The sequence below is a fragment of the Enhydra lutris genome, unplaced genomic scaffold, assembly GCF_002288905.1.
Source record: "Enhydra lutris kenyoni isolate GAN:26980312 unplaced genomic scaffold, ASM228890v2 scaffoldscaffold76, whole genome shotgun sequence".
In the NCBI taxonomy this organism is placed as follows: Eukaryota; Metazoa; Chordata; class Mammalia; order Carnivora; family Mustelidae; genus Enhydra; species Enhydra lutris.
The window spans coordinates 737,254-763,277 of record NW_019154160.1 but is presented as its reverse complement, the minus strand read 5'-3'; the positions used below and the strand labels follow the sequence as shown (position 1 = coordinate 763,277).

Here is a 26,024-nt window from a genome sequence, read left to right as displayed (position 1 = left end):
TATACTTTCTGGAAGTTTTCCTCAACTTTAAACTATGCTTTATTGAAGTATAGTTTCAATTTTTATTTCCAAGTTTTTCTTCTTCTTTGTTCCCTTTTCACAGTATACTGTTCTTGTTTTATAGATGTTTATGGGTTCTCTGAGATAAATAATAACCAGAGATAATTTAATAGTTTGTTTGTTACCTTCATTATCTCTCTCAAGGGTCATTTCTTCTGTTTTAGTTTCAATCTTTTATGCTGGAGCTTTCATTGATTACTCACACTGAAGGATGACCTACTAAAACTTGACTGTGTTGATAGAGTTTATTAACGGAAAAACTGTCCATTTGGTGATTCATCAGGGATCTAGTTTACTTAGGGGATCTCTGGTACTAAAATGTGGAAGAGTACTCTCTAGAGGGGCGCCTGGGTGGCTCAGTGGGTTAAGCCTCTGCCTTCAGCTCAGGTCATGTTCTCCAGATCCTGGGATAGAGCCCCATGTCGGGCTCTCTGCTCAGCAGAGAGTCTGCTTCCCCCTCTCTCTCTGCCTGCCTCTCTGCCCATTTGTCATTTCTGTCTGTCAAATAAATAAATAAAACTTTAAAAAAAAAAAAAAAGAGTACTCCCTAAAGACATTCAATTTCTCCACAGAATTTCGACCATCACCCACTCTCTTGTTCTGTTCCCAGCCCATTTCACACCAAGGCGAAAGACTCCTAGCTGTCTGCATTCTACACTTTTGGGTGGTCTCACATTTTTTTTAAAAATTTTATTCATTTATTTGAGAGAGGGAGAGAGGGAGAGCACAGGGTAAGGGGCAGAGGGAAAAGCAGACTCCAATCCAAGCAGGGAGCCTGACCGAGGGTTCCATTCCAGGACCTTGGGATCATGACCTGAGCTGAAGGCAGAATGCTTAAATGACAAGGCACCCAGGTGCCCCTCAGATTATTTTCTTTAAATATATATCTAGGGGTGCCTGGGTGGCTCAGTGGGTTAAAGCCTCTGCCTTTGGCTCAAGTCATGATCCCAGGGTCCTGGGATCAAGCCCCGTATCGGGCTCTCTGCTCAGCAGGGAGCCTGCTTCCTCCTCTCTCTCTTTCTCTCTCTGCCTGCTTCTCTGCCTACTTGTGAACTCTGTCAAATAAAAAAATAAAATCGCTTAAAAAATAAATAAATAAATAAATAAATAAATATACATCTACATATACATATACACACGCATTCATAGCAACAATCATTTTTTAATTGGAAAGAATCTGAAATGTCTTGAACTTGAGCTATGGCCAAATCTAAGATAAACTAGAATTTACCACAGAAAAGGGAAAATATGAAGAAAAGAGTATCTGAAATGTTACAAATATGCCAATGTGATGCTCACTGTTGAATTATGCACAATAGGAAAAATAATCAAAATAATCTAAATATCTTTATCAAAAACTTTTTAAAAAGATTTTATTTGAGAGAGAGCAAGCATGAGCAGTGGGGAGGAGCAGAGGAAGAGGGAGAAGGAGACTCGCCGCTGAGCAAGGAGATGGATGTGGGACTTGAGCCCAGGACCCCAGGAACATGACCTGGGCTGAAGGCAGATGCTTACCCTACTGGGCCACCCAGGTGCCCTATCAAGAGCTAATTAAACAAATTATGATGCAGCTATTCCATAGTATGAATGTGCTGATACAGAAAGATTTATCAATTATACTATACAGAGCCCTGCCCCAAAAGGTGGGGTTTATAGTGTCGATGATAAAATATCATATCATATATATGTGTTATTTGGGGATATATAATTATTATAATATATAATAACATATTAATATATGAACAATTATACATTACACACACATATCATATGTTAACACTATTTCTGAAATAATATAGCAACAGAAATGGGGACAATGAGAACAGCAACAGAATGTGCAAGTCAAAAAGCAGATGAATGAGAGTAAACAGACCCAAGAAAGACAACCCTTTTCTCAAGTCAGCAGTGAATGGGGCTGAGAATAAAACCAGTCTGCCAGAGACTCAGGGATAACTAGCTATACCATGTACCTATGAAAATGAAAACTGGAGGAAGCAGCCCAAAATAAGAAGCATTAGGTGAACATTATCTGAAAAGCACTTAGGGGCACCTGGGTGGCTCAGTCAGTTAAGTCTCTACCTTCAGCTCAGGTTATGACCCTGGGGTCCTGGGATCACGCTCCACATGGTCAAGCTCCCTGCTCATCAGGAGTCTGCTTCTCCCTCTGCCTCTGCCCTCCCCCTGGCTTGTGTGCTCTCTCTCTCTGGCTCACTCTCTCTCTCCCTCTCAAATAAATAAATAAAATTTTTGAAAGAAAAAGTATTTACATTCCTAGATCCTCACTCCCACTGCCGCTTGCTAGGTAACTTCTCTTCTGGAAGTTTATTCTCTGAAGATGGTAAGACAGAGTTCCTGGCCGAGGCAATGCTAAGAACTATTGAAGGCATAGGTACAGGTGTGATGCTGAAGTCAGTGAAGTCAGGGAGCTAAAAATGCTAAGGCGCCCCTGGGTAGCACAGCTGGTTAAGTGTCCAACTCTTGATCTTAGCTCAGGTCTTGACCTCAGGGTCATAAGTTCATGCCCCGTGTTGGGCTCCATGCTAGGTGTGGAGTCTACTTAAAAAAAAAAAAAAAAAATGCTAAGAATTTCCCCTCCTCCCTTTCTTATTCCTCAACTGGATAGCCATTCTCTTACCCTCCAGTCTAGACTAGAAGACTCCTCTCTTTAGAATGCAACTAGTCTAAGAAAAAGACCTAAAGATCTGACAGTAGTCCTCTCCAAAAAAATCCTCTCCAGAATACCCTACAGTGAAACTCAAAGTTGACCTGTCCCAACCATGTGCTCAAGATTCCTAATCGGGAGAAGACAGCCAAGGAAAAAGTCCTTCATAAGGAAGAGATCAAAACAATAAAGCAGGAAAAAACAAATTGGAAGTAAGTACCCATGCAAAAGAAGAACAAACACAAACAATATTCTTTGGAAAGGGCAAAGACAGAAAGATAAGATGTTGTACCCATCTTAAAAGAACAGAAATGGTATGAGACCATGTAGAAAATAAAGAGCTCTTAAAAATTAAAAGCACTACAGCTGTCACTAAGCATTATAGCAGTGAATTAATAGTCAATAAAAGGATCATAAGATGAAGTTGAGAAAATTTCTAAGTCAGAGAAAACAGGCACCTGGGTGGCTCAGTCAGTTAAGCGTCCAACTCTTGATTTCAGCTGAGGTACAGATCTCAGGGTCCTGGGATCGAGCCCTGCATCAGACTCCCAACTCAACAGGGAGTCTGCCCATCTCCCTCTCGCACTGCCCCTCCCCCTGATCGTGTACTTGCACACACACTCTTCTCTCAAATAAATACATCTTTAAAAAAAAAAAAAGGGATCAAAGAAAAATATAAAATAATTAATAATAGCCCACCCCCAGAAAGAGAAACATAATAGAATATACTACAGAAAGTACAATACTGATATAATGACTAGCCAAGAAAAAAACCACACACACATGCGTACACGACCAGTAAATGCAGAAGAGGAAATAATCAACAAAATAATTCAAGAAAAGAATGTGGAACAGAAAGGCACAAGTCTCTTGAATGAAAAGAGCTTAGCAAGAACACAAGATAGTGGATAAAAATACATCCATATAAGCCATAATCACTGTGAAATTCTAGGACATTAGAAACAGAGATTCAAGATTCCAAAGATAGGAAAAAGCAAAAAGCGAGAAACAAAACAAAACAAATAAAACAAGTCACACAGAAAGAATGAGTAATTGGAAGAGTTCTGGACTTCATAGAAACAACATTAGAAGAAAAAAAGACAATACCAATAAAATACTGAAGGAAAAACATTCAACCCAACTAAACCATGCACAGAACAGATTTTCTTAGACTTACATAGTCTCTCAAAACTTACCTTCCTTCTCACCCACTTGTTCTTGAAAAGTTACTAGAGATTATGTTCCAAAATAATGAGAGTATGCTCAAGGAGGGTTAAAAGACATGAGATGCCAAAACAAAGCGATCCCAAGGAGTACTCTGAAGAGTGAGTGACCTGTAGAATGGGATCTCCCCGGGAAGATACCCGTATACCAGATGTGGGAGGAAACCAGTCCATTCTAGCAGTGTAGTGTGAAGGACTACTATCACTAAGACAGGATCAAGCCCCACATGGTCGAAAGGAGTTTAAATAGGTTTAGCTTGCCCCCACACAGTCAAAAGGAATGTCGAAAGCTGACTACCCAGCAGAAACATTTTGCTCTGACCTGCACCTGAAAGCTAGAGGTGGAAGGTAAGGTGTAAGAGGCTTTAGTAGGCCTAAAATCACAAAATACAGAGCAGCTTCCTACTCTCATATTCCTGTTTATCATCCACTACAATTACATCAAATTTTCAGATCATGGAGGGCCTCAATGTATCCCAGAACGCCTCTACGACCTTGCCCCACTGAATTTCCTTAGAGATGATTTTGCAAACTCTCAGAGAAGCTGAATATGAAGTAAGAATATGGCCTACAGACTCTATTCAGGTAACATTCTCAGGCAGCTTTCATCTAAGTGCAACAGCGTCTTTTCTCACACAGCAAGGCTTATGCTTGCTACTCAGTTTAAAAAAAACTCAACAATATGCTCTTCAGAAATGTATGTTAAATACACACACACACACACACACACACACACACATATATGTTTAGTTCTATAGAAAAATAAAAGGAATAATAATGCTAAAACCAGGATATTAGGGGTGCCTGGGTGGCTCAGCTGGGTAAGCATCCGCCTTCAACTTGGGTCATGATCCTGGGCTCCTGGGATCGAGGCCCACATCAGGCTCCCCGCTCAGTGAAGAGTCTGCTCCTCCCTCTCCCTTTGCCTCTCCCCTTGCTTGCGCTCACTCTCTCTTCTCGCTCTCTCTCACCCACTCGCTCAAATAAATAAAATCTTTAAAAAAATTTTTTTAAAGTCAGGATATTAATTAATTCTGGGATAGAAATGCAAAATTCTTTTAAATAAATACTGTTTGTTCATCACTATGGTAGACATACCAATGATCATATTTATATTATTCTTTAAATTACATATGTATGTATACATTTTGATATACTATCTGTGTATCTGATACATCAGAAAATTACAGACTAAACTTAAGAATATTTATAGCATTATAAAACTGGTTCATGTAAATAACCATCTAAACTAAGAGACATAAAACAATTTGTCATACTCCAAATGTGTAAAAATCCAAACTCTTAAGTCATGAGAAATGTCAAATATTTTTACGAAGAAACATACTTCATTTAACAGGTCATATTTCCCCCTTTCCCTGACAGTCAAATTGATTAAATCCCCTCTCCAGTCTTCCTCATTTTTATTATTTGATAGTTATACTTAATTATGCCTTAAGTATTAAGCAATAATGCCATCATAAAAAAGATCAGAATAGATGTAATCAAGATAAGCAAAGTTTGGTATTCTTTATAAAAAATTCAATGTAACTATATAGTCTAATATTGCATAAGACAAATCATGCTTTTACCTGGCAATGGAGAAGGACAGTACCTGAAAAACCCACAGTACAGTACAGTAGGGTGAATAATAAATCGTAAATAAAATTTAATGACACCTTTAGGTCTACTACTGATAGAAATATTTCCAATCAATCAATGGCTGATTTTATTTCAAGTAACAACAAAAAACAAAATTATGGTCCAATTAAAAAACAGTGAATTGGCTTTATAGAATCTGACTTGTAACTAAAAACATAGAGTTGCACGCAACAGGACATTTGTTATGTTTACCTTGAAGTCCATTAAGGATAGAAGTAATTTCTATGGATTTAATATGAGCTGTATCAGAGTTTTTGGCATCGGTGAGATCCAGTTTGGATACCATTTCCGGAGATGGATTCGTCTGGAAAGGCGGTTTTGACAAGCGCCGAAGTTTACAGCTCTTAGGAGAGTATTTTTCATCTTTGTCTTTTTCTTTGTCTAATTTATTCTAGGTTAAGAAAAAAAAGTATCTCATGTTAGCCAAAATTTATCATGAAGCATTTATTAGTAGCAATGTTAACACTCGTTTTAAATTCAAAGTTGTTATTATATATTATTAAATAATACAAGAGTAAAGAACAGAAGAAGCTCCTCACAAACAGCCAAAAATGTTTTTCCAAAGTTTTAAACAAATACTATAGAATAAATAAAACATTTTTGTCTAATATTTAAATTTTAATAGTGGAGGTAAATTAGTGATCCCATAAGCAATTCAGACTAACAAACCACATACTGGTAATAACTGACATTATAAATTCTTCAAAATTAAAACCCAAAAGGCTTAAATATTCACTAAAAAAAAATTTCAACCTGGTAGTTTCAAAACTTGTAACATTTTCAATATAAAATGTTGGTTGGGAATGACAAAATTCCAAACATCTTCAGTTAGCTGACACTGGGAATAACTCTAAACAAATGATCTCTTAAAAAGTGAAGTCACAAGGCAACCTTCCTCCCTCATGTCGAAAAAAACTGTCCGTTTACAACTAAAATGAGGAGAGGCTAACTAAAATACTTCCTGGAAACTGCTTTTTGAATTTGTTTTGAAAATAATGTATAGGAAAAAATCACTGAGACAAGCTTCCTAAATGATGCTGCAGAGCGTGATGGAGCAGTAGACAACTCTGACGTCCCACCACAGAGACAGACTATGGAATCTCAGGGACTACTTTCACACTTCTCCCAAAAACGGCACATCACTATCATCATTCTGGATGCAGAGAAAATAATTCATGACATATTACAGAGGTTTCGGGGTAATAGTTCTCCAAGTGTGGTCCCTGGACCCACACCATGAATATCTTACTGGAATGTGTTAGAAATGCAAACTCCCGGAACCAACCTCAGATCTAGTGAATCAAAAATGCTGGGGATGGGGGCACCTGGGTGGCTCAGTAGGTTAAAGCCTCTGCCTTTGGCTCAGGTCATGATCTCAGGGTCCTGGGACTGAGGCCCATATCTGGCTCTCTGCTCAGCAGGGGGCCTGCTTCCTCCTCCCTCTCTGCCTGCCTCTCTGCCTACTTGTGATCTCTTCAAGTAAATAAATAAAATCTTTAAAAAAAAAAATGCTGGAGATGGAGCCAAGCCATTGGAGTTCCAACAAGTCCTCCAGGTGACCGATAGGTGCTCAACTGTGAGAGCCACTCACTTAAGACATCTGGGCTTAATTCTCAGAATGCAATGAAAAGCCTGATGTGCAGGTAGATGACCACAACCTTTCAGTAATTAGTGCTGCTCCATTTTTTCTCCTGTTGCTAGCCTTTTCACTACTTCATTATTTTATTCCAGAGACCATAATGTATCCTGTATTCTTAGGGTAGAAAAGGTCCACCCCATTCAGAATTCAAATATGGCTTTCAATGGCTATCAGAAGACATATGAGACAGAGTGAGGGAGGGGTGTGTAATATCAGAGTATTATCTAGAAAGCTTTTCCAAAATTCACATGATTCTTCCCTAATGACCAGGAATTGTAATATACGCCCTGGGAGGGGGCAAGAAATGAACCGAGAATAAATATTTAGGAAAAAACTCCCTAGGGAATGATTTTTTTTTTTCAAAGATTTTATTTATTTATTTGACAGAGATCACAAGTAGGCAGAGAGGCAGGCAGAGAGAGAGGGGGAAGCAGGCTCCCTGCTGAGCAGAGAGCCCGATGCTGGCCTCGATCCCAGGACCCTGAGATTATGACCTAGGCCAAAGGCAGAGGCCTAACCCACTGTGCCACCCAGGAGCCCCCAGAATCAATATTCTAATACCACTTCTCCCATCCCTACCTCCTCCTCTACCTGAGAAATACTCCCTCTTAAAACTTGCTTTGTCTGTGGAAATGGGCTTTTTTAACACCACTCGCACACAACCCTTCCAGTAGCTAAAGATAATACTATATATTCTGATTTCCATACTTCACAGTAAAGACCAAAAGTGGAGATGAAAGGGGTTTGAGAAACCCTAGTTGTAGCGCCTGGGTTGCTACACCGAAACTTGAAGAACAGACCCAATTTTACAGTGAGAAAAGAACAATCGCTCTGGGGGAAGCTTGCATGATCGGGGGCCACCAGCTCTCCTCTGCTTTCAGATACCCCCTCTTTTACTTCCCCTGAATAGTTTACAGGCATTAGACTAAAAGCCAGGCTCCTGGTCACACTATTTTATGGTTCCTAGCTGGAAATGAGAGGGGCAAAGAGGATGGAAATAAGTAAGCGAAACCTGGCTGGGTGGGCTTACATAATGCTAGGATTAAAACAAGCCTCAAAGATCACTTAGTACAGTACTGTTTCCAAAAGACCTTTCCATAAGCTGACAATACTAACTATACCCAGATCTAGCATTTGGTAAATTCACTGCTCTTGAGTATTGCTATCTCTACCAACACACACACACACACACACACACACACACACACACACTGCATATTTTAGAGGAAAAGTTATTTAATTAACAGCTATGATGTAGCAAAAAAAGCACTTTTAGCAAAATAACCACTTACCTTTATTTTCTTCCGATGTTTTATCTTTGGCACGTTTTTATCAGCAGGTCTTACTATTTTATCCGCTTTAATCCATTCATCATATCTAAAATTAAAAGAAATTCATCTAAGTACACAAAACATCACTTAAGTAACTATGCCATATTAAAGAGAAACTCATAAATAGAATCATAACATTTTAGAACAGGAAACGTCAACTTCCTGGCTCAACGAATAAAGCTACCAAGGTCCAAAAAGAGAGATGAAGTGATCTGCCCAGGGACATAATGTCAGCTACTGGCTGAACCAAGACCAGAAAGATCTCTTGACATCTAAACTAGCACCCCTTACCCTGTTACCATAACTAAAAGAAACCAAATTTGTATTGTAAAGAAACCACAATTTTTTCTACCCTTTTTTTGTCTTACTCTGTTTTGCTTTTAAGCAGCAAGTAGACCATTTTCCCCCCTAGACATATCAGGAAGCTAAGGTAATATGCTCTAGTTTTAAATGACATTGTGTTATAAAAGGGCATAATATTTTAACTTATAGACAATGCAAAATCAACATAAAAAAAAAACCTTCTCATAAAATAGTAGGACATCTTTACTCGGCCAAGTTTTTCAATATTCTGAGATGCTTCCTACATATACACACAGCTAAGAGTCAACAGCTCTGATGGCCTTCCCACTCAATGCCGACAATCTCTCTGAGTTTCACAGGGTGCAACTTACTCCCGACTGCAATAAATCTATTTGTTTAAAGCAAAAAAAGAATGGCAGTTTATTTTTGTAAAAACTTAACTAAAAGGAAGACACATTAAAAATGAGTTAACATCTTTTTATGTTCAAAAGTTATATAAAAAAGTTATATAATTATTTATTGTGGAAAATGGAAAATTCACTAGCGTTTTTAACTCCATAAATAAGCTTTTAAATGAAAATGTCATTAGTAGAAGTACTAAATGAAGTAACAGAGGCCCCAAACCAGGCACTAAATGATCTGGGTCATCACCTGACTGATAAAGTATATTCTTGCTCTGGAGTGGGCCTGAAATGTATGCCTGTAACAACTCCCACACAAAGTGCTACTGCTGGTGCAAACACTGGCTTTCCTAGGGCCTAGGGCACAACCCCCAGGCAAGGGGTTAGGTCTGTATCTGCTGGAAGCTGCTGAGGGCCACAGCGATAATTAGAGAGAATGAGGAAGAATGGAATGAGCTCTAGGAAAGTCTTCCTAGAACTTCCCTGCGGCTGGTTATGTGGCCCTGGTCAAGCCATTCTCAACATGAGACTCAGTGTATTCTGTATCAAATAAGACTGTATTTTAAAAAGAAAAATAAAAAAATAAGACTACACAGCACATCTAGTTTTCAATAATCAAACATAGTAAGAACTTCGAAAAGTTTTAAAACAAATATTATTCTACTCAACACATCCCTTTTGGTATTTATACTGGCATGGTAGCACCTACCTAAATATTTACAGTACTTTTAACTTTCCCATGAATACTGAAAATTGCATTATGCTTGAGATGAAAGCTATTTAGTTCCTTCCAAAACTGGAATGAAGGTGGAAAATGAAGAGAAAATAAGTATCTCTGCCCTTCGCAAAGTTGAATGTAAATGTCTAGAAGTGGGTCTTACTTGGATATAGTTATGGAAGTTAATGCTGTGTACTTTGTTTAAAAGAAAGCAAAACAAGCTATCTTCTTATGAAATAACTGAAGACAGTTCATGATGGTTACTTATACCTAACATCAACGTAAACTAAACAAGGATATATTATTTTTTACCTTTCTTTACTCAAAACTATCTGTTACGTAGTTAGTTCGTAATATCAGACATTTTTACTATTCAATTCGGGTTTTTGGCATGAATTATATTTCAAATTAGGGCAAAACAGTAGTTGCAACTTAAGATCATCACCATGATATTCTATACTTGTCAAATACATCAAATAAGCAAAAAAGAAAAAACAAAACAAAACCAAAACCAGTTACTGCCTCCATAGCTGAAATGTTCATCATGAGGGACAAAGATTTATGAGTCATAGAGAATGGATATTCTCTTAGGAACAAGGTAGAAGAAACATACACATCAATAAAGTAACAGCTGCTGCCTTGGTGCAGGATGACGCCCACTGCCTAAGCTCCACCAGTGTACATATGCTATCTGGTCACCATTTTCTGAAGAGTCCTATAAGAGGACTGGCTATCAGAAGAACTTAAAGTAGTGACTGTGGAATGTGTAAAAAGCATTGGACCAAGCAGAAAAGAAAAAAGACAAATTCTGGAATTAGATGAAAGGAACTATACACACTTCTAAAATACTGGAATAACAGTATTTAAACACTATGGTCTTACTATCTTAGATGACAGTTTTGTTTTAAAATAATGAATATTCTGTATGGTTTTAAGAGATGCCTTGGAAAATTCTTTAAATATGTTTCCTATTGAAATAATAGGTACTTCGTACATGGTAACTTACAGTCCTATAAATATTAGTTAATATTATTACTCCTGTATTATTTGCCTCTTTCTGTTCTAATTTCTCAGTGTTTTTTGCTTGTTTAGGTATTCCCCTGTTCTGACACTATTCTTTTAGATTTGTTCTTTTCTCGGCCAGACTTATTCTCTATTTTTAATAAAATGTAGTGACACAATACTTTTATTGTTATTATAATTAATAATCTTTAGAACTAGAACATGCCTTAAAAATCTATCAATGAATTTACTTCACAGATTAAGAAAACTCAAACCATGGAAGTAAACTGACTCTGCGAGCAAAAGGTTTGCCAAAAAAGCATGAGGTAGGGAGTTAGAGAAAAATGGGTAAGGGACTGCCTCTTAAGACATTCTGGTCAATACCAGAATAAAGGTAGAGGGCATGGATGGCAGGTCCTATCCAGAGTAAGAACAGAGAAAAGAATAGTAGATCAGCAGATAGAAAAGCCACATTAAGAATGCACAACCTGTGATGAGGGAGAACTGAAAACAACGTGAGAATTTTGATTAAGAGAGAGCTTTCAGATTATAAATGCCCTTACCAAATAAAGTTGAGATCATTGACACAAACATTAACCCAGACAAATATTTCAAAACTTAATGAGGTTCTAAGTAGCATTTTAGTTTTTGGTTACTCTTACAAGGAACAAAGATTAGAGAATAAACTGAGAGCTGTTAACTGATCACTGTATTTTAAAAATAATTAATGTTCCTTCCCTTTATGCAATTACTCAGAGTGTCATGCAAGTGTTCCATTTTCTTTACAGAGTACTTTCAAAGAACAGAAAGGAGAGACACGAAAGTTCATGTGGGAGAAAAACAAAAACTGGTGCCCAAAACAAAACAATACCAAAACTTTTCCTACAGACACTAACTCATATAAAAGAAAGAGGTAGGCCAATTTAATTTTGACTTTCCTAGTGCCAGGTAATTTAAATAAAGGAGGCAATGTTAGTGGGTCAAGATCTCTGACTCCCCATCAAATGCCAAGAATAAACACTTGAATGAAGGGAATCTAGTTCAGAACTATAAGAAATTGACGCTGTTCATTCTATATAAACGTTGACTTTTAATACAGTGTATTTTATATTAAAGAGACCATACAATTACTGTGGGCATAGTAAGAAAGTAATCAATGAAGACAGAAAATGAGAAAATTCAGCTCAAATCAAACTATCTTGAAAACCATAAAAACCGAAATTACTGGAAGTGGCAAAGAGCAGAAAATTGCAGCTAAGAAAAAGAACACCACAAACTAGTTCTCAATTTCTCCTTAGAGTAACATATTAAGTAAGATATCCATTCATGCTTCAAAATACATTCTTAAAGAACAAAAGAATCTTAATAACTCAATGCAATACAGTTGTTTTTTTTTAAATTTGAAAACGTTTCTAGTCCTTTTCTCACATATCCTCAAATACAGAGGCATGCTGTCCTTCGCTTGGCTGTGACAGTCAGGGACTCTCCAATGTTCTCAATTCTGCTTTAAGTACCACAGAGGGAATCAAGGGCATATTTTGATGGGGTCTCTCCACTGCATAGGAAGAGCACTCCTTAACAGTTACTTAGGGGAGAACCAGGAGACAATGCAAGCTAAGCAGTGGGCTTACAAACAAAATGACTTGCAGCTTTGGATCCAAGCAATAAGAGAGTGCTGTGAGGATGTCTGAAGCAAGCCAGGCAGTTTGGATTATTGATAAAAACTGTCCTGCCTTAAATTGGACATTACCTTTAGAAATTATGATTACAAGCCAGTAATTGGCCCCTTTGTGAGAAAAGGAAATATAGTTTGCCAGGGCACAATGAAAAGATTACTAAATTCTTCCATTTAAAAACAAATATTGGGGCGCCTGGGTGGCTCAGTGGGTTAAGCCGCTGCCTTCGGCTCAGGTCATGATCTCAGGGTCCTGGGATCGAGCCCCGCATCGGGCTCTCTGCTCAGCGGGGAGCCTGCTTCCTCCTCTCTCTCTGCCTGCCTCTCTGCCTGCTTGTGATCTCTCTCTGTCAAATAAATAAATAAAATCTTTTAAAAAAAATAAATAAATAAAAATAAAAACAAATATTGAGGCACACCTGGGTGGCTGAGCATCTGCCTTTGGCTCAGGTTGTGGTCCTGGGGTCCTGGGACAGAGCCCCTCATTGGCCTCCATACTCAGCAGGGAGCCTATTTCTCCCTCTCCCACTACTCCCCCTGCTTGTGTGTGCATGTGAACTCTCTCACTCGCTCTTGCTCTCAAATAAAAACTTTAAAAATAAATAAAAACAAATATTGAAAAACAAATATTAAAAAAAAGTGAATTTAAAAAAATACTAAACAGAAAATTAAGTCTGTTACTAATTAGACCATACTTTTTCAATGATTAATAAATCTACTGTAATTAAAGGATGAAATCTAGACAAGTATCTCATCAGATATTTAAAATATTAAGGAAGATATTTTCAAAGAATGTATATGGCATACCTGAGAATATCTCTACTAACATTCAACAAATGGAACAAACATGAAAGAAAAGACACATGAGCAACTCATTTAACTTAAAAACGTCTGCTCCCTGTCCTATATAGAATGAAGGAGCTGGACCAGATGATCCCTAAAATAAAAAATTATATGAAACTATATATATATACATATATAAAAGTATGCATGAGGGCTTATTCATTTGATAAATGCTTCTTAGGTACTATTTATGTGATGGATTCTGCACTAGGCACTGGGTATTCAGGAACGAAAGCAGCACTGCTCCTTCCCACAAGGAGCTTACCGTGTAACAGAAGACAACACCAAGCAGTAATTACAGAAGTAACAATACAAACCTTCTCAACCTTCTGAAAGCAGCAGCCACATAGATATCTGAATTTTTTAAATATGTTGAATTAAAATATGCATACAAAGTCAGAAGGAACCATTCAGAGACCATAACATACTTGCTCTCACCAGAGAAAAACAGCTTTCTGATTTTTGTTTGGATGTGTTGGCAAATCATCTAAGAAATTACTTGGCAATGATAAAAATGGAAAACAATGTTAGTCAACCAGGTAAGAAACCAAAATGGTTCTGTTGCCCACATCAATTCGGATTTCGATTCTTCATGACCCAACCAAACCACTTTTCAAAGGAATATTAGCAGCGTGTATTAAGACATACCCCAAAAGACATAACCTTAGAGATTTAAAAAAATTTACATGCAGAATAAAAATATTTAAAAAATAATTTCATAAGCAAAACCAAGCTGACATATTAAAAAGCTCACTATTTGAAACATGTATACAAATTACAAAAAATATAAAATCTAAGAGCTAACCATTAATTTAGATAAAACACTGAAATCATCTGTATTTTATTTTCTGTAATGATTAAACAGACTCATTTAATAACAGCTGAACAATATGTTCTTTGTATCTTACCTATCTATATATAAAAAGTTAATGAATGTCATATAACTAAGACTTTAAAAACCTCACATCTAAAGTGGAAATTTAGGCTATCTTAGCAAGGAAAGAAATTTTTCCCCCTTCTTAAAGTAAAAAAAATAGAGAAAAAAAAAGTATGACACTGTAATAGGAAAAAAGACCAAGTCACATGAAAAACAGCAACAGCTATTAAATTAAAAATTTTATAATCCATTTAATCAATATTTGTTTACTTTATGAATTTTCTATAACCTCAATTTATACATATATTTTTAATGAGAGAATATCTAAAGCAAAATTTATAAAAGACCCACTGAACATAAATTTAATGCCTTCTCTCATGTTAAGATATAATGAAACAAAAATAAAGCATTATACTATTGAAAAATAAAATTCTAAGCATGCCATTAACATTTCATATTTCCACTTCATATAGCACTTAATATTAAATCCACATTAAAGACACAGAATGGTGCTCAGCATAATAAAGAATATAACAGAATGAGAATAATTTGAATATAGCATAAACATATTTAATATTTGACACAAGCAGGGTATTGGACATGGTATTGTAATTATATCAACTGGTTTTCCTGAAGAGTTTAACTCTGTAAAATGAAACAAAGGTATAGGTCTTTAGGCAGAGGTAATATGTAATGTTAAGAACACATCACAAAGCATTGTACCAGGCTCATTTATAGAGATCACTGCAAATGGTTAACAACTGAGGCATTCACTGTATTTTGTGACGCAGATACTGACTTAAAAGTACCTGAAAAGTTTACTTCATTAACATTTAATAAGTTCAGGGGATTGGTATCTATGCACAGTTAGACAAATATACCGATGAACCTAACTATCTATAAAACCACCAAATGAACAGATCCACGTTTACGTTTTACATTAATGTACCTGCCAACCTACAAAAACTACTGAATGGAACAGGTTCAATTTAGTAAACACTCTTAAATAACTACAAAGAAAGAAAGCCCATCTGAGTGCAAAAAGAACCAAGTTACTCATCTTTGCTTATGAAGGAAATATTTATATTCACTTGCACTGAAAAACTAGTCAACTCAAAAGTCGTATTTTTAAAGTACAAATTATTATGTTCACTTCATTCACTATATGTCTCTACAGACAGGACTGTCTGATACAAAGCGTCTTCATACTGCACAAGAATTTTTCACATGAGTGGTAACACAGTCCTTTGACTACCAGATTATTTTTTAATTTTAGTATGTTTTCCATCCTAAAAAGTGAGTAAGCTGGGAGACTGTGACAGAGGGCTGAGGAAGTTCAGAGTTTGGAAAACATGACAGTGAGGTATGAAGAAAAAAAGAACGGGACACAGGAGGAAAAACATGCAAATGAAATTGGAAGTCTTGGTCAAAAAGACCTCGGAGCGCCTGGGTGGCTCAGTGGGTTAAGCCTCTGCTTTCAGCTCAGGTCATGATCAGGGTTCCTGGGATTGAGCCCCACATCAGACTCTCTGCTCAGCAGGGAGCCTGCTTTCCCCCCTCCTCTGCCTCTTTGCCTACTTGTGATCTCTCTCCGTCAAATAAATAAATAAAATCTTTAAAAAAAAAAAAAAAAGACTCCCTATTCTCTAAAACAAGTCTGTAGATACTCACTTGGAAACCACTGTCAGATCGTCTTCATTTGTAGTTTTTTAACTTCCACACTATAGCAATAAAGCAGACAGGTTCCTAGAGTACTTTGCTTTTCTTTCTATCATTACCAGAAGAATTATTTCGAAGCACAGGAACAGAACTCCATATGTACTCTTCTGTCAACATTCCTAAGTCCAACGGCATGCACAATGGAAGTAAGGCAAGGATCAGATTACACGGAAGTAAAAGAACAAAAAAGTAAGGATGTAGAACATTCTGCAGATAGAAGGAATAGAGAAATTAAGCTGAAGTGACATAAAAATTCTTAAAGGGACAAAAGGAGACAGAGAAGGAAAGTCACAGAGCGGGAGTGTGTCCAATCAGATTCATCCTAGTCTCTCATCCTCAACCCCATTTTGGCTACTAATTAGGACATGGGCTCTTCATATGACAAAAAAAGATCACAAAGAAGAACTGACTACCATATTTACATATAAAAATTAACTCAAAATCGGTAAAAAAAAAACTTTGGTATTAGAGCTAAAACAAGAAAATTCTTAAAAGAAAATATGAGGAAATTTTCACTACCCTGGATTTGGTGATATTTTCTACGATACAGCACCAAAAGCATGGACAACAAAGAAAAAATAGATATATTTGGATTTATCAAATTTTAAAACTATTGTACATCAAGACACTATCAAGAGAGTGAAAAGACAATTCTGCGGGTTCAAAGAATGGGAGAAAATATCTGCAAATTATTTATTTGAGGAAGGATTAATATACAGAACACATGAATAACTCCTACCACTCAACAACAAAAACAATTCAAAAATGGGCAAAGGGCTTAAACAGACATTTCCTCGAGGAAGACATACAAATAGCCAATAAGGACACGAAAAGATGCCCAACATCACTAGTCACTATAAACATACAAATCAAAACCAAATGAGATACCCGCTAGGTTGGCTATAATAAACCGTTTTTTAAAAACAGAAAATAATAAAATGTTGGTGAGGACATGGAGAAACCAGAACCCCAATACAATTCTGGTAAGAATGTAAAACGGTATAGCCTTTGTGGAAAATAGTTGAGACAGTTCCTCAGAAAGTTAAACAAAGAGTTATCACATATAAAAGCATCAAGAGGCTCCAATGGAGAGCCAGGCCACAGCTGTTCCAATCTCCCATCAGTCTCTGTATTCTATAGGTGCCATTTTTATAGACTTGTCCCTTTTATATAGACTTTACCTTCTATTCTACTTCTATTTCATATCCAGGAGGTCCAATTTAGTTCAGTATTTGTTTCCTACTTTCCAAATGCAGACACATACTTTTCTAGATGTGGTAAGGGATATTCATGGAATGAATATGGAATGGGGATTTTTTTTTTCATGTTTTAAAGTTAAATGCACTTTTGTTTTTGCTTTTTTTTTTTAAGGTTTTATCTATTTATTTGAGAGACCGAGAATGAGAGGGGAGAGGTCAGAGGGACAAGCAGACTCCCCACAGAGTAGGGAGCCCAATGCAGGACTTGATCCTGGGACTCCAGGATCACCTGAGCTGAAGACAGCCGCTTAACCAACTGAGCCACCCAGGTGCCCCTAAATGCACTTTTGTATTGGAAAATAATGTCCTGATGTAGAAAGCTTGAACAATTAAAAAAAAAATTTTTTTTTTTACCCATGGTCCTAGGTGTAAGCTATATTCCAGATGGTCAAATCCCTTTGACTCCAAAAAAATAATTTGGAAAAATTCAGTATCAGAAAAGTGTCTCAAATTAGAGCTAGAAAAATAGGAATGGAAAGTAAAAGAAGTTAAAATGGATATCAGAAAGATAAAAGAAGAGCACGACTGTAAAGAAGAAAACACACAAAGACAAGAAGAGACAAAAGAGGATAACTGAGGAATGGGAGAAAAGGAAAATAAACAAGAAAAACAGTTGGTGCTGCTGCAGCTGGAACACAAGTGAAAATTATCATGGAAGGAAGGATCGGCTGGCTCAAATACCACTGACAAGGCAAGTAACAAGAGGTCAAGAAATAAGGATGGAGTTCAGCTAGATGGGGTCACTGGTGACAGGGAGGTGTGATGGGGCAAAAGCCTTAGTGGTGTTGGCTTTACACAAAACAACAGGAGAGACACTGGGTGATAAGTGTAAGCTCATAGTTTTGCTGGATGGAAATGAGCAAAGAAATGGCACAGCAAGAAAAGCAGATAAAGCTCAAGTGACTTTTGAGATGGGAAAAACCACTGCAGGTCCAGATGTGGATGATTCAAGACAGAGTGAGAAACTGACAAAAGAGAGAGGAAAAAAGGGAGAATTTCTAGGCCCATGTCTCTGACTTAGGAAAGCAGGCATGACAGAAGAACGGCTTGACACAGCAGCACGCTTGTTTTCACAGATGACTAAAGAGGGAGAGAGACAGAATGCAGCAGCAGATGCAGGTAAGGAGGCAGATGTGGAAGTTCACAAAACTCTCCTCTCACTTCAGTTTTTCACAAGGTTTAAAGTAAGGTCACCAACTGAAAGTGAGGGTGGGGAAGAGATGCCGGGCATTTGAGGAGATAAGAAACAGTATGAAACAGTCTTTGGAGAAAAGGAGGGAGTGAATGGAAGAGAAACATATAGTGGCCACCCAAAGTTCATACTCATGAATTTAAAAGAAGTCAGCGTGGTTGTTTGCTTTCTCCAGACAGGATCAGCTGCACAGATGCAGGCCAGGAGTAAGAGTGTGAAATTTAAGCAGTGTTCCTGTGGTTTTGTCCAGGAAGAACTACAAAGCAACACAAGAGCATGGGGGTCAAAAGAAATGATGATAAGGAGTGACTGAAGGTAGGCAACACAAGAGGCGTGCTGAGGGCATCAAGAAGGAGGGTGTTTGTAAATCCTGACGAGGTAATTCCCCCGCCTGGACAATCAGTTCCTTAATAGGGACCACTTCTTTTTATCTTCAGTCCAAGTATAGTACTTTGCACATGACATTGAACTTAAGTTTGTTAAAGAGCAGCTGAATGTTAGTGCAAAGTGGGTCTGAACCCATTTATGGAAGCTTTTGACTAGTTCCCCCCTCCCTCATTCCCTCAAAGGAGGAGCCAATTTGCTTAGAGAGGTAAGATATTTTTTAAATGAAATACATTTAATTTCAGGTAATATTTAAGTATAATATATCTTATCTTCAGTTTCCTATAGCTTATAATATGGAGTAGAACTAACTTGTTACTTAGGAGTTCAACAGTTGAAATTTCAGTGTTGTTTTTCCTGCTCTCTTTTAGTTGGGGCTATCTTTTTAATGTAGTTGATGAATCTCGGTATTTAAAAAATCTCAGGGACGCCTGGGTGGCTCGGTTGGTTGGACGACTGCCTTTGGCTCAGGTCATGATCCTGGAGTCCCGGGATTGAGTCCCGCATCGGGCTCCCGGCTCCACAGGGAGTCTGCTTCTCTCTCTGACCTTCTCCTCGCTCATGCTCTCTCTCACTGTCTCTCTCTCAAATAAATAAATAAAATCTTTAAAAAAATAATAATAAAATAAAAAAATAAAATAAAAAATCTCAAATCAAATTCCCAACCCCTTGATTATGGAAAGCCAAACTAGAAATGGAGAAAAATAAATCAGCCTCAATACAGAACACTGATAGATTTTAAATCCCAAGCCAAGCAGCCTAGATAGCCGTAATACACTTAGCTGTATCACTAAACGGGATAAACCCAACACGAGCAACAGAGCAGTTGAATTTCAAAGTGTAACTTCATTTTCAAAAATCACTCCCACATTTATGCCATGACTTAGAAACTTGAGAATGAAAGGGATCAATTAGCTAATAATACTAAAAACTTCTATAAAATATTAACATCGCTAAGAGAAAACAAACAAGAATGGCTACTACTAAAAATTACTGAAGTATGATTATAGTTTTTAAAAACATATGAGCTCTGTCTTTTAAAAGACTAAAAGAGAACATACTACAATATTAAAATAGTTGTCTTTCTACTTTTATATACTTTGACATTTTTCTAGATTGGATGCTATTTTTAGAAGAGTTAAAAACAATTTATAAAAAAGCACTGACTTTTCCCCAAGCATGTGGCAGCCTAGCCAAATCAACTTGTATCAGACACTTGTTTGATACACGACCACCTCATCTGAAAAATTCTGTAGCAGTATCATACCATCTACAAGCCAGTATGCAGTTTAAGATCCAGAGCTCTGTCTAATTTCCAGAAAACTGGGTGCAAGCCTGTAAAAATGTGTCTTTTTTTTTCCATTGTGGAAGTAAAAAACAAATTGGCTCAAACACTATCCTTTGTGTAGCAAAAATTAACATTTTCAATTGTGAAAGAGGGGTACAAATAAAAATATCAATATAAAGGTTTACACAGAACTTTAGAAAAAAGGAAAAACATAGAAATTACCAGAAAACAGTATTTTTTTAAACTAAGACAGATACTTTTATTTTCTTTTAGAAAAATTACTTCACTGGAGAGTGACCTTTCAGATCAAACAAAACTCACATCAATAGCTTCATATAAAATTTCCTAAATGACTGCCACTGAAGATAAAACTATTTTCATGAACTTTCGTGCTTAAATCTTCATTTCTAATTTCATGTCTCTTAAGTATAAATTCAAAGATCAAGCTGAAGATCACCGAAATAATAGGAAACTCGTTGTAGAAGTGGTGAGCATTTGTTGCAGTCCCCATTAGATCAGCTTCAGAGGGAAACAGGAGTACTGTTCTACTGACTCAAAGAAAATTAACTGCTAATACACAGAAGTACAGTTTTCTCTATGATGCTGGAGGGTGGAGAGATCCACTCTACAGGTCTTCATCAAGTTGGTTAGTTTTCTTCTTTTGAAAGTTCAGACCATACAAACGCTTGAGGTGTGAGGAGTAGATGGCATCCTTCTCAGTAACATAAGCTTGTCTTGTTGAACTAGGTCTCATTTTCTTTTCTATGTTATTAAAAACTTGAAGGCCTCAATTCAAAGTCTTCCCTTACCCTACCCAACCCCCGATCAGTTTCAAAGCTAAAATACCAACATTCCCTTTCTACCCTCTAAAATTCAAGTGTTCCTAGGAAAAGATAACTCTTGCCTTTAGTCTGTATTTTCTTAACAAACAGAAAGTTGTAGATCTTCTTTGCAGAATAATTTCATGAATGTTTTAATTCTTTCACCTATAAGCCTCCTTTCCATTTAATGAGATAATAGAAAATAATCAAGCCCTGATAATACTGCAAGGTGGAGAACACCTAAATTCTACCTGCCACAAAATTTAAAGCATTTAATATAAAGGCCACTAGAAAAACTGCCTCATTATATAAGCCAGCAGAATAACTAGGACTGAAGAACTCAAGGAGCGGTAAAAGAGGATGTGGCTCTTATCTATCCTGTGAGCATTACTCAGTAATTATTAATTTTTCCTGATTCAATTTTTTCCTTCCTAATTTTAAGCTAACATAGTCAACATTTACAGTTACATCCTAGGCATAAATGAACTCCCTCTACATTTATATTAATAAGATCATTTAGTAAGATCAAAATGATTAAATATCAAAGACTGGGCAAAATATTCCTATAGCAGCGATATCAGATCTCAAGCATCTTCCTTTGAACATGATCTATTTAACAGCCAGCCCTGCAGGTGAGGAAAATCATGCACCACAGAGGTAGCATAAGAGCCAACAGAGAAAAGGATAAATTACACATGATGTTGAAACTGATTCCCTGGAAAAGCTTATGTTTCAGGACAACACTTATGATAGCAGCATTCTTAAAATCTAAAACTTTATCTTGCTAGTCAGAAATAATAAAGAATGGGTCCCAAACAAAACTTCTGAACATTTCCTTATGACTTAAATTGTTATTTTCTTCCAAGCTTCAGAATGGATCAGAACTGTACTTTTCTCTAAATAGGAAAGGTAATCAGATTAGCCATGCTTCCTAGAATTTCCTATTGCCACAACAGGATGGCACAAAATGGACTCTGAAGAAAAAGAGACTGCACAGTTGTTTTTTAGGAAACAGCATTTGAGAGTATGTTTTCTTAATTACTCTCCAAATCACAGAATACAATTTAAATAAAAAGCATGGGAACTATATTCCTCCTTGAAGATACTACATACACCATCAAACCACCACTTAAAACTTCTATGATAAACTGTTCAAGGGCAACGACCCTACCATAGCATAGGCTGTATTTCAAACATAATATCAAATATTCCAAAAGGAATTAAATTTTTCTTAAAAAAATTCCTAAATGACCAGATCCTAAAACGGGCTTGCCAATTTGGAATAAAATTCAAATACAAAATCTCTCTGGATAAACCAAAGAAAACTTGTGTAAGAAAAGAACTTAGGTCATTGAACACAACCTAAAACCAAACCTTAGTCTTGCCTTTCTTCCCCCTAGGGTTAGCAGCAGTCAGAAAGCACTCTATATTTTAGTCAAGCCAACTTGCTTACACTTCCTCCATATTGTATCAAACAGACACAGTTCTGGGGCTTCTGAAGAAGGCTGTAACTCAAGAGCTGTTAACGAGGAAACAGAGGCCCTCTTAAAATGGCGACAGCTTCTGAAGAAATTGCAACTTTAAAATCCCTGCCTACTGAAGGAAAGAAATGTGATGACTTAAGATTGCAAAGAAGAGGTTATTGTGGCAATGTAGTTGTAAATGCAAGAGAGCAAGAAGCCTGGTAGTTAACTTGCAGACATCAAGAAGCTCAAAAGTCTTTTAACTTAAAAAAAAGATTTTTCTATCATTTCACCAATGTTGCTTCTGTTAATCTACATGTATAACATAAAAATCAACTGTACAGATTTCGGTCTTCTAGACACTAATATCGTCTAAGTATTAAAAACAGTTGAGTAGGAAGTCACTATATGAGGCACGTACATGCTAAAATCTACATTTTTTTTTATGGTACTATGACCTCAATTCGAATACTGACAAGTCTGTAATTCGTTAATTCAATTTTAAAATAGAAAATTATTTTATAAGTGTTTTTAGGTAGTAATCACTAGCTAAAACTCAAGTTACCTCACATTCCATCCGCAGTAATGCACCAAGTAAAGGACCTCTCCACCTTCGACATCAGAATCTTTAATACTAGCTTCATACATTTTTTGATTTTTCCCTCGTCCATACCGCACTTGGACTTTCATGCCTGGCGGATAGCATTCAAACTCCTCTTCCTCGTTGTCGTCATCCTCCTCTTCCTCCTCTTCCTCCTCCTCCTCCTCCTCTTCTGCTTCTTCATCATCTTCATCTTCCTCTTTATTCGTTTCATCTCTTGAAAGGTTTAAAAAATTGCAGTTAATAAAAGACACCTCATAAGCTTTTCAGTTCCAAACCACATAAAATGATAAAAATCGTGGCTGTGACTGCTCCGGGAACAGCAGGTTCCATGTGTATGAAATTCTGAGTTTCAACGTAACGTTAAAAACTAAAACTGTTTAAGATGACCATGGTTACAGAAGGATACATGTAGAGAAAATGAAGATTGAAAAATGCGTTAAAAGAAAATTTCCAACAGCCAGAAGAACAGAAGTTGTATAAGAAACTAGTAAAGTCGACTATAACAACTTTTTCATGTTTTATTTTAAAAATGTTTTATACAAAAGTATTGACAAAAACAAAAATCATTACACCTCGTAGCCATTTTCAGACTAAAAATGATTTTCTATTCAAGTATTTCCAGCCTCAGGATGTTTAAAACAAAAACTTTTACTAGCCAACAGCTAGTCTTACTGAGTCCAACCAAAATTTCAAAAGTTATGCTAACTGAATTATTTTACCTTTCACAGGAATATTTGACTAATTTCACATCAATATCACATCAAGTTTTTTCTTTCTAGTCTTCTAACTTTGCTACAATTTCTGTTTTCTTTACTGTATATTTATTGAAAGTCTTCTACCAATTCTTTCAACTTTGAAGTTCCAATGAAATATGTATATGAGGCCAACTCCAAGTAATACGAAACTAAAAATCAAATCTAGAAGCAGCACTGCAACCATTTCAATCTTCTCAATATTTGTGCACTTTTTGAAACTGAGCGTTTGCATTCAGCCACAAATCTGTATTAAACAAGTTGGAGAAAATCTTAAATTATCAATCTTTCCAAACACTAGATTTATTTTTTTTAAAACTTCAATATGAAATTCGACTATATTTACTTCTAAGTTTTTATCTGCTGCTGTACAGTATAAAAACTGTCTACTTTTTACAACAATTTTTCTCTCAAAAAGAAACCATCACTTAAGAGCTGACAAAGATCATAAAACAGAACTACAAGACAGCTAAGTAATTATGCTTTAAAAGTTGATGAATATAATATTTATGTAAGAAGCTTTCTCCACTGAGAATCTGTTTTATATTCTTCTATGCAAACTTTTTAGCAATAACATACTTTATTATCACTCCTGATTATGCAGTTATAGAAGCAACAAAAATAATCTATAGTAATACAAGCAACACTATAAAGATTTTTTATTCTCCTACCTCTTTCCTTCTACATAGTGAGGGAGGAAGGATGAAGGGAAACCTAGCAGTCTTGTGAAATTAAGTCTAAATTTACAAAAGTAACAAATGCAACAATTTTCTCTGAAATACATCACAAAGTCTACAGAATCTCAAGAATTATTTCTATTTTTAAAGACTCATTCATATTCAAATGAATAGGTACTTAACAATTAAGACCTAAACAAAACCAGCTATAATCAGAGATTAAAAAAATAGGAACTCTATTATTAAAAATACATTAACATGTCTAGAATGAAGAAATAATTACTAGCAAGGCTAAAATATCTAGAAAATTACTAGAAAGGGTATTATGGATGATACACTATTATTAACAATTTTAAATAAATAAATGTTAATATATAAAAGTTAAAATGCTGAAGACATTTTGGGGGGAAGAATATTACTTGTTTAAATCATAAGCTTATATCTCTGCATATCAGGGAGAAAAGGAAGTGTATTCTAGTGGCCACAACAAAAGAAGAAATTTACTATGCACTGAAGAGATTTACCATGTACCTCAGAATCATCATATATTGGGAAAAGAGAGATGCAGAATAAAACATCTAAGATTTTTTAAATGACAACGAACTCTAAACTAGGTCTTATACAGTGCACTGAGCACAAGTGGAAATGCCAGTAATACCAAGCACAATTCTACTTTAAGTGGCAGCCAGGGCAATCTTTTTTTCAATCTGGAATAAAACCCTAACACTGTAATAATAAAGCAATCAAAAATTAAAAATAAAATTTTGCATCGAATATCAACCTCAAAAACAAACCAAATGAAAAGCACTTAAGTAATATACTAAAGTATAAAAAAGCAAACAACACAATTACTATCAGCCAAATAAAATATCCTACTCCCTCCTCTAATAATTCAGTGGCAAAAAGCAGAGGTAAATGCACTAAACGAGACAGAACACAGAGCAAAGATATCCTTTGAAAGTATAAAATGTAAACAGCATACAGATTTTAGAAATTCAATTTATATATATACCTCACTCACACCCAATGCATGCGCTGCACCTGTGCACGTGCATGAGCATACACAACACACATGTGCACACACTTTTGTTACTTATCATTCAAAGAACTGTATTTTGAGAAACCAAATGTATTAAGTATTTTTCATCTGAATTCACAAAGAAATACCAAATTTTCCCATTTTGACGTCACACTCCTCACAATGGAATAAATTTTTTTAAACCTATAATTTATTAATACCTACTATGGGGCCAGCCACTGAACCAGGTGTTTTACCTGAATTAACTTATTTAATCTCCTACACCTAGAGTATGAGAGAAGGACATGGAAAGTTCCTGGTAGTAGCTAATTACTTAGAGAAAGTTTACATGCTAGAGAAATACATATGATTCTTTATCACTGTAAAATTTTTCTATTGCACTCATCTAATAAAATTCAGAAATCAATCTTGGACATTCCCAACACATAACACT

The 26,024-nt window shown here is 36.2% G+C and overlaps 1 protein-coding gene across 2 annotated transcripts in view; it reads right to left on the bottom strand.

Annotated features, from left to right (window-relative positions):
* The window catches only part of LOC111160489 (AT-rich interaction domain 4B), a 141,386-nt gene that overhangs the window by 18,637 nt on the left and 96,725 nt on the right, over positions 1-26,024 (bottom strand). Inside the window, exons 17-19 of one of the 2 annotated variants that reach the window (XM_022523636.1) lie at positions 23,085-23,336; positions 8,536-8,620; positions 5,797-5,995 (exon numbers count right to left, since the gene is read on the bottom strand). In XM_022523636.1, the coding sequence (XP_022379344.1) occupies positions 5,797-5,995; positions 8,536-8,620; positions 23,085-23,336 (536 nt within the window). The remainder of the gene's footprint in view (positions 1-5,796; positions 5,996-8,535; positions 8,621-23,084; positions 23,337-26,024) is intronic. The other variant, XM_022523637.1, reaches the window with a different exon arrangement.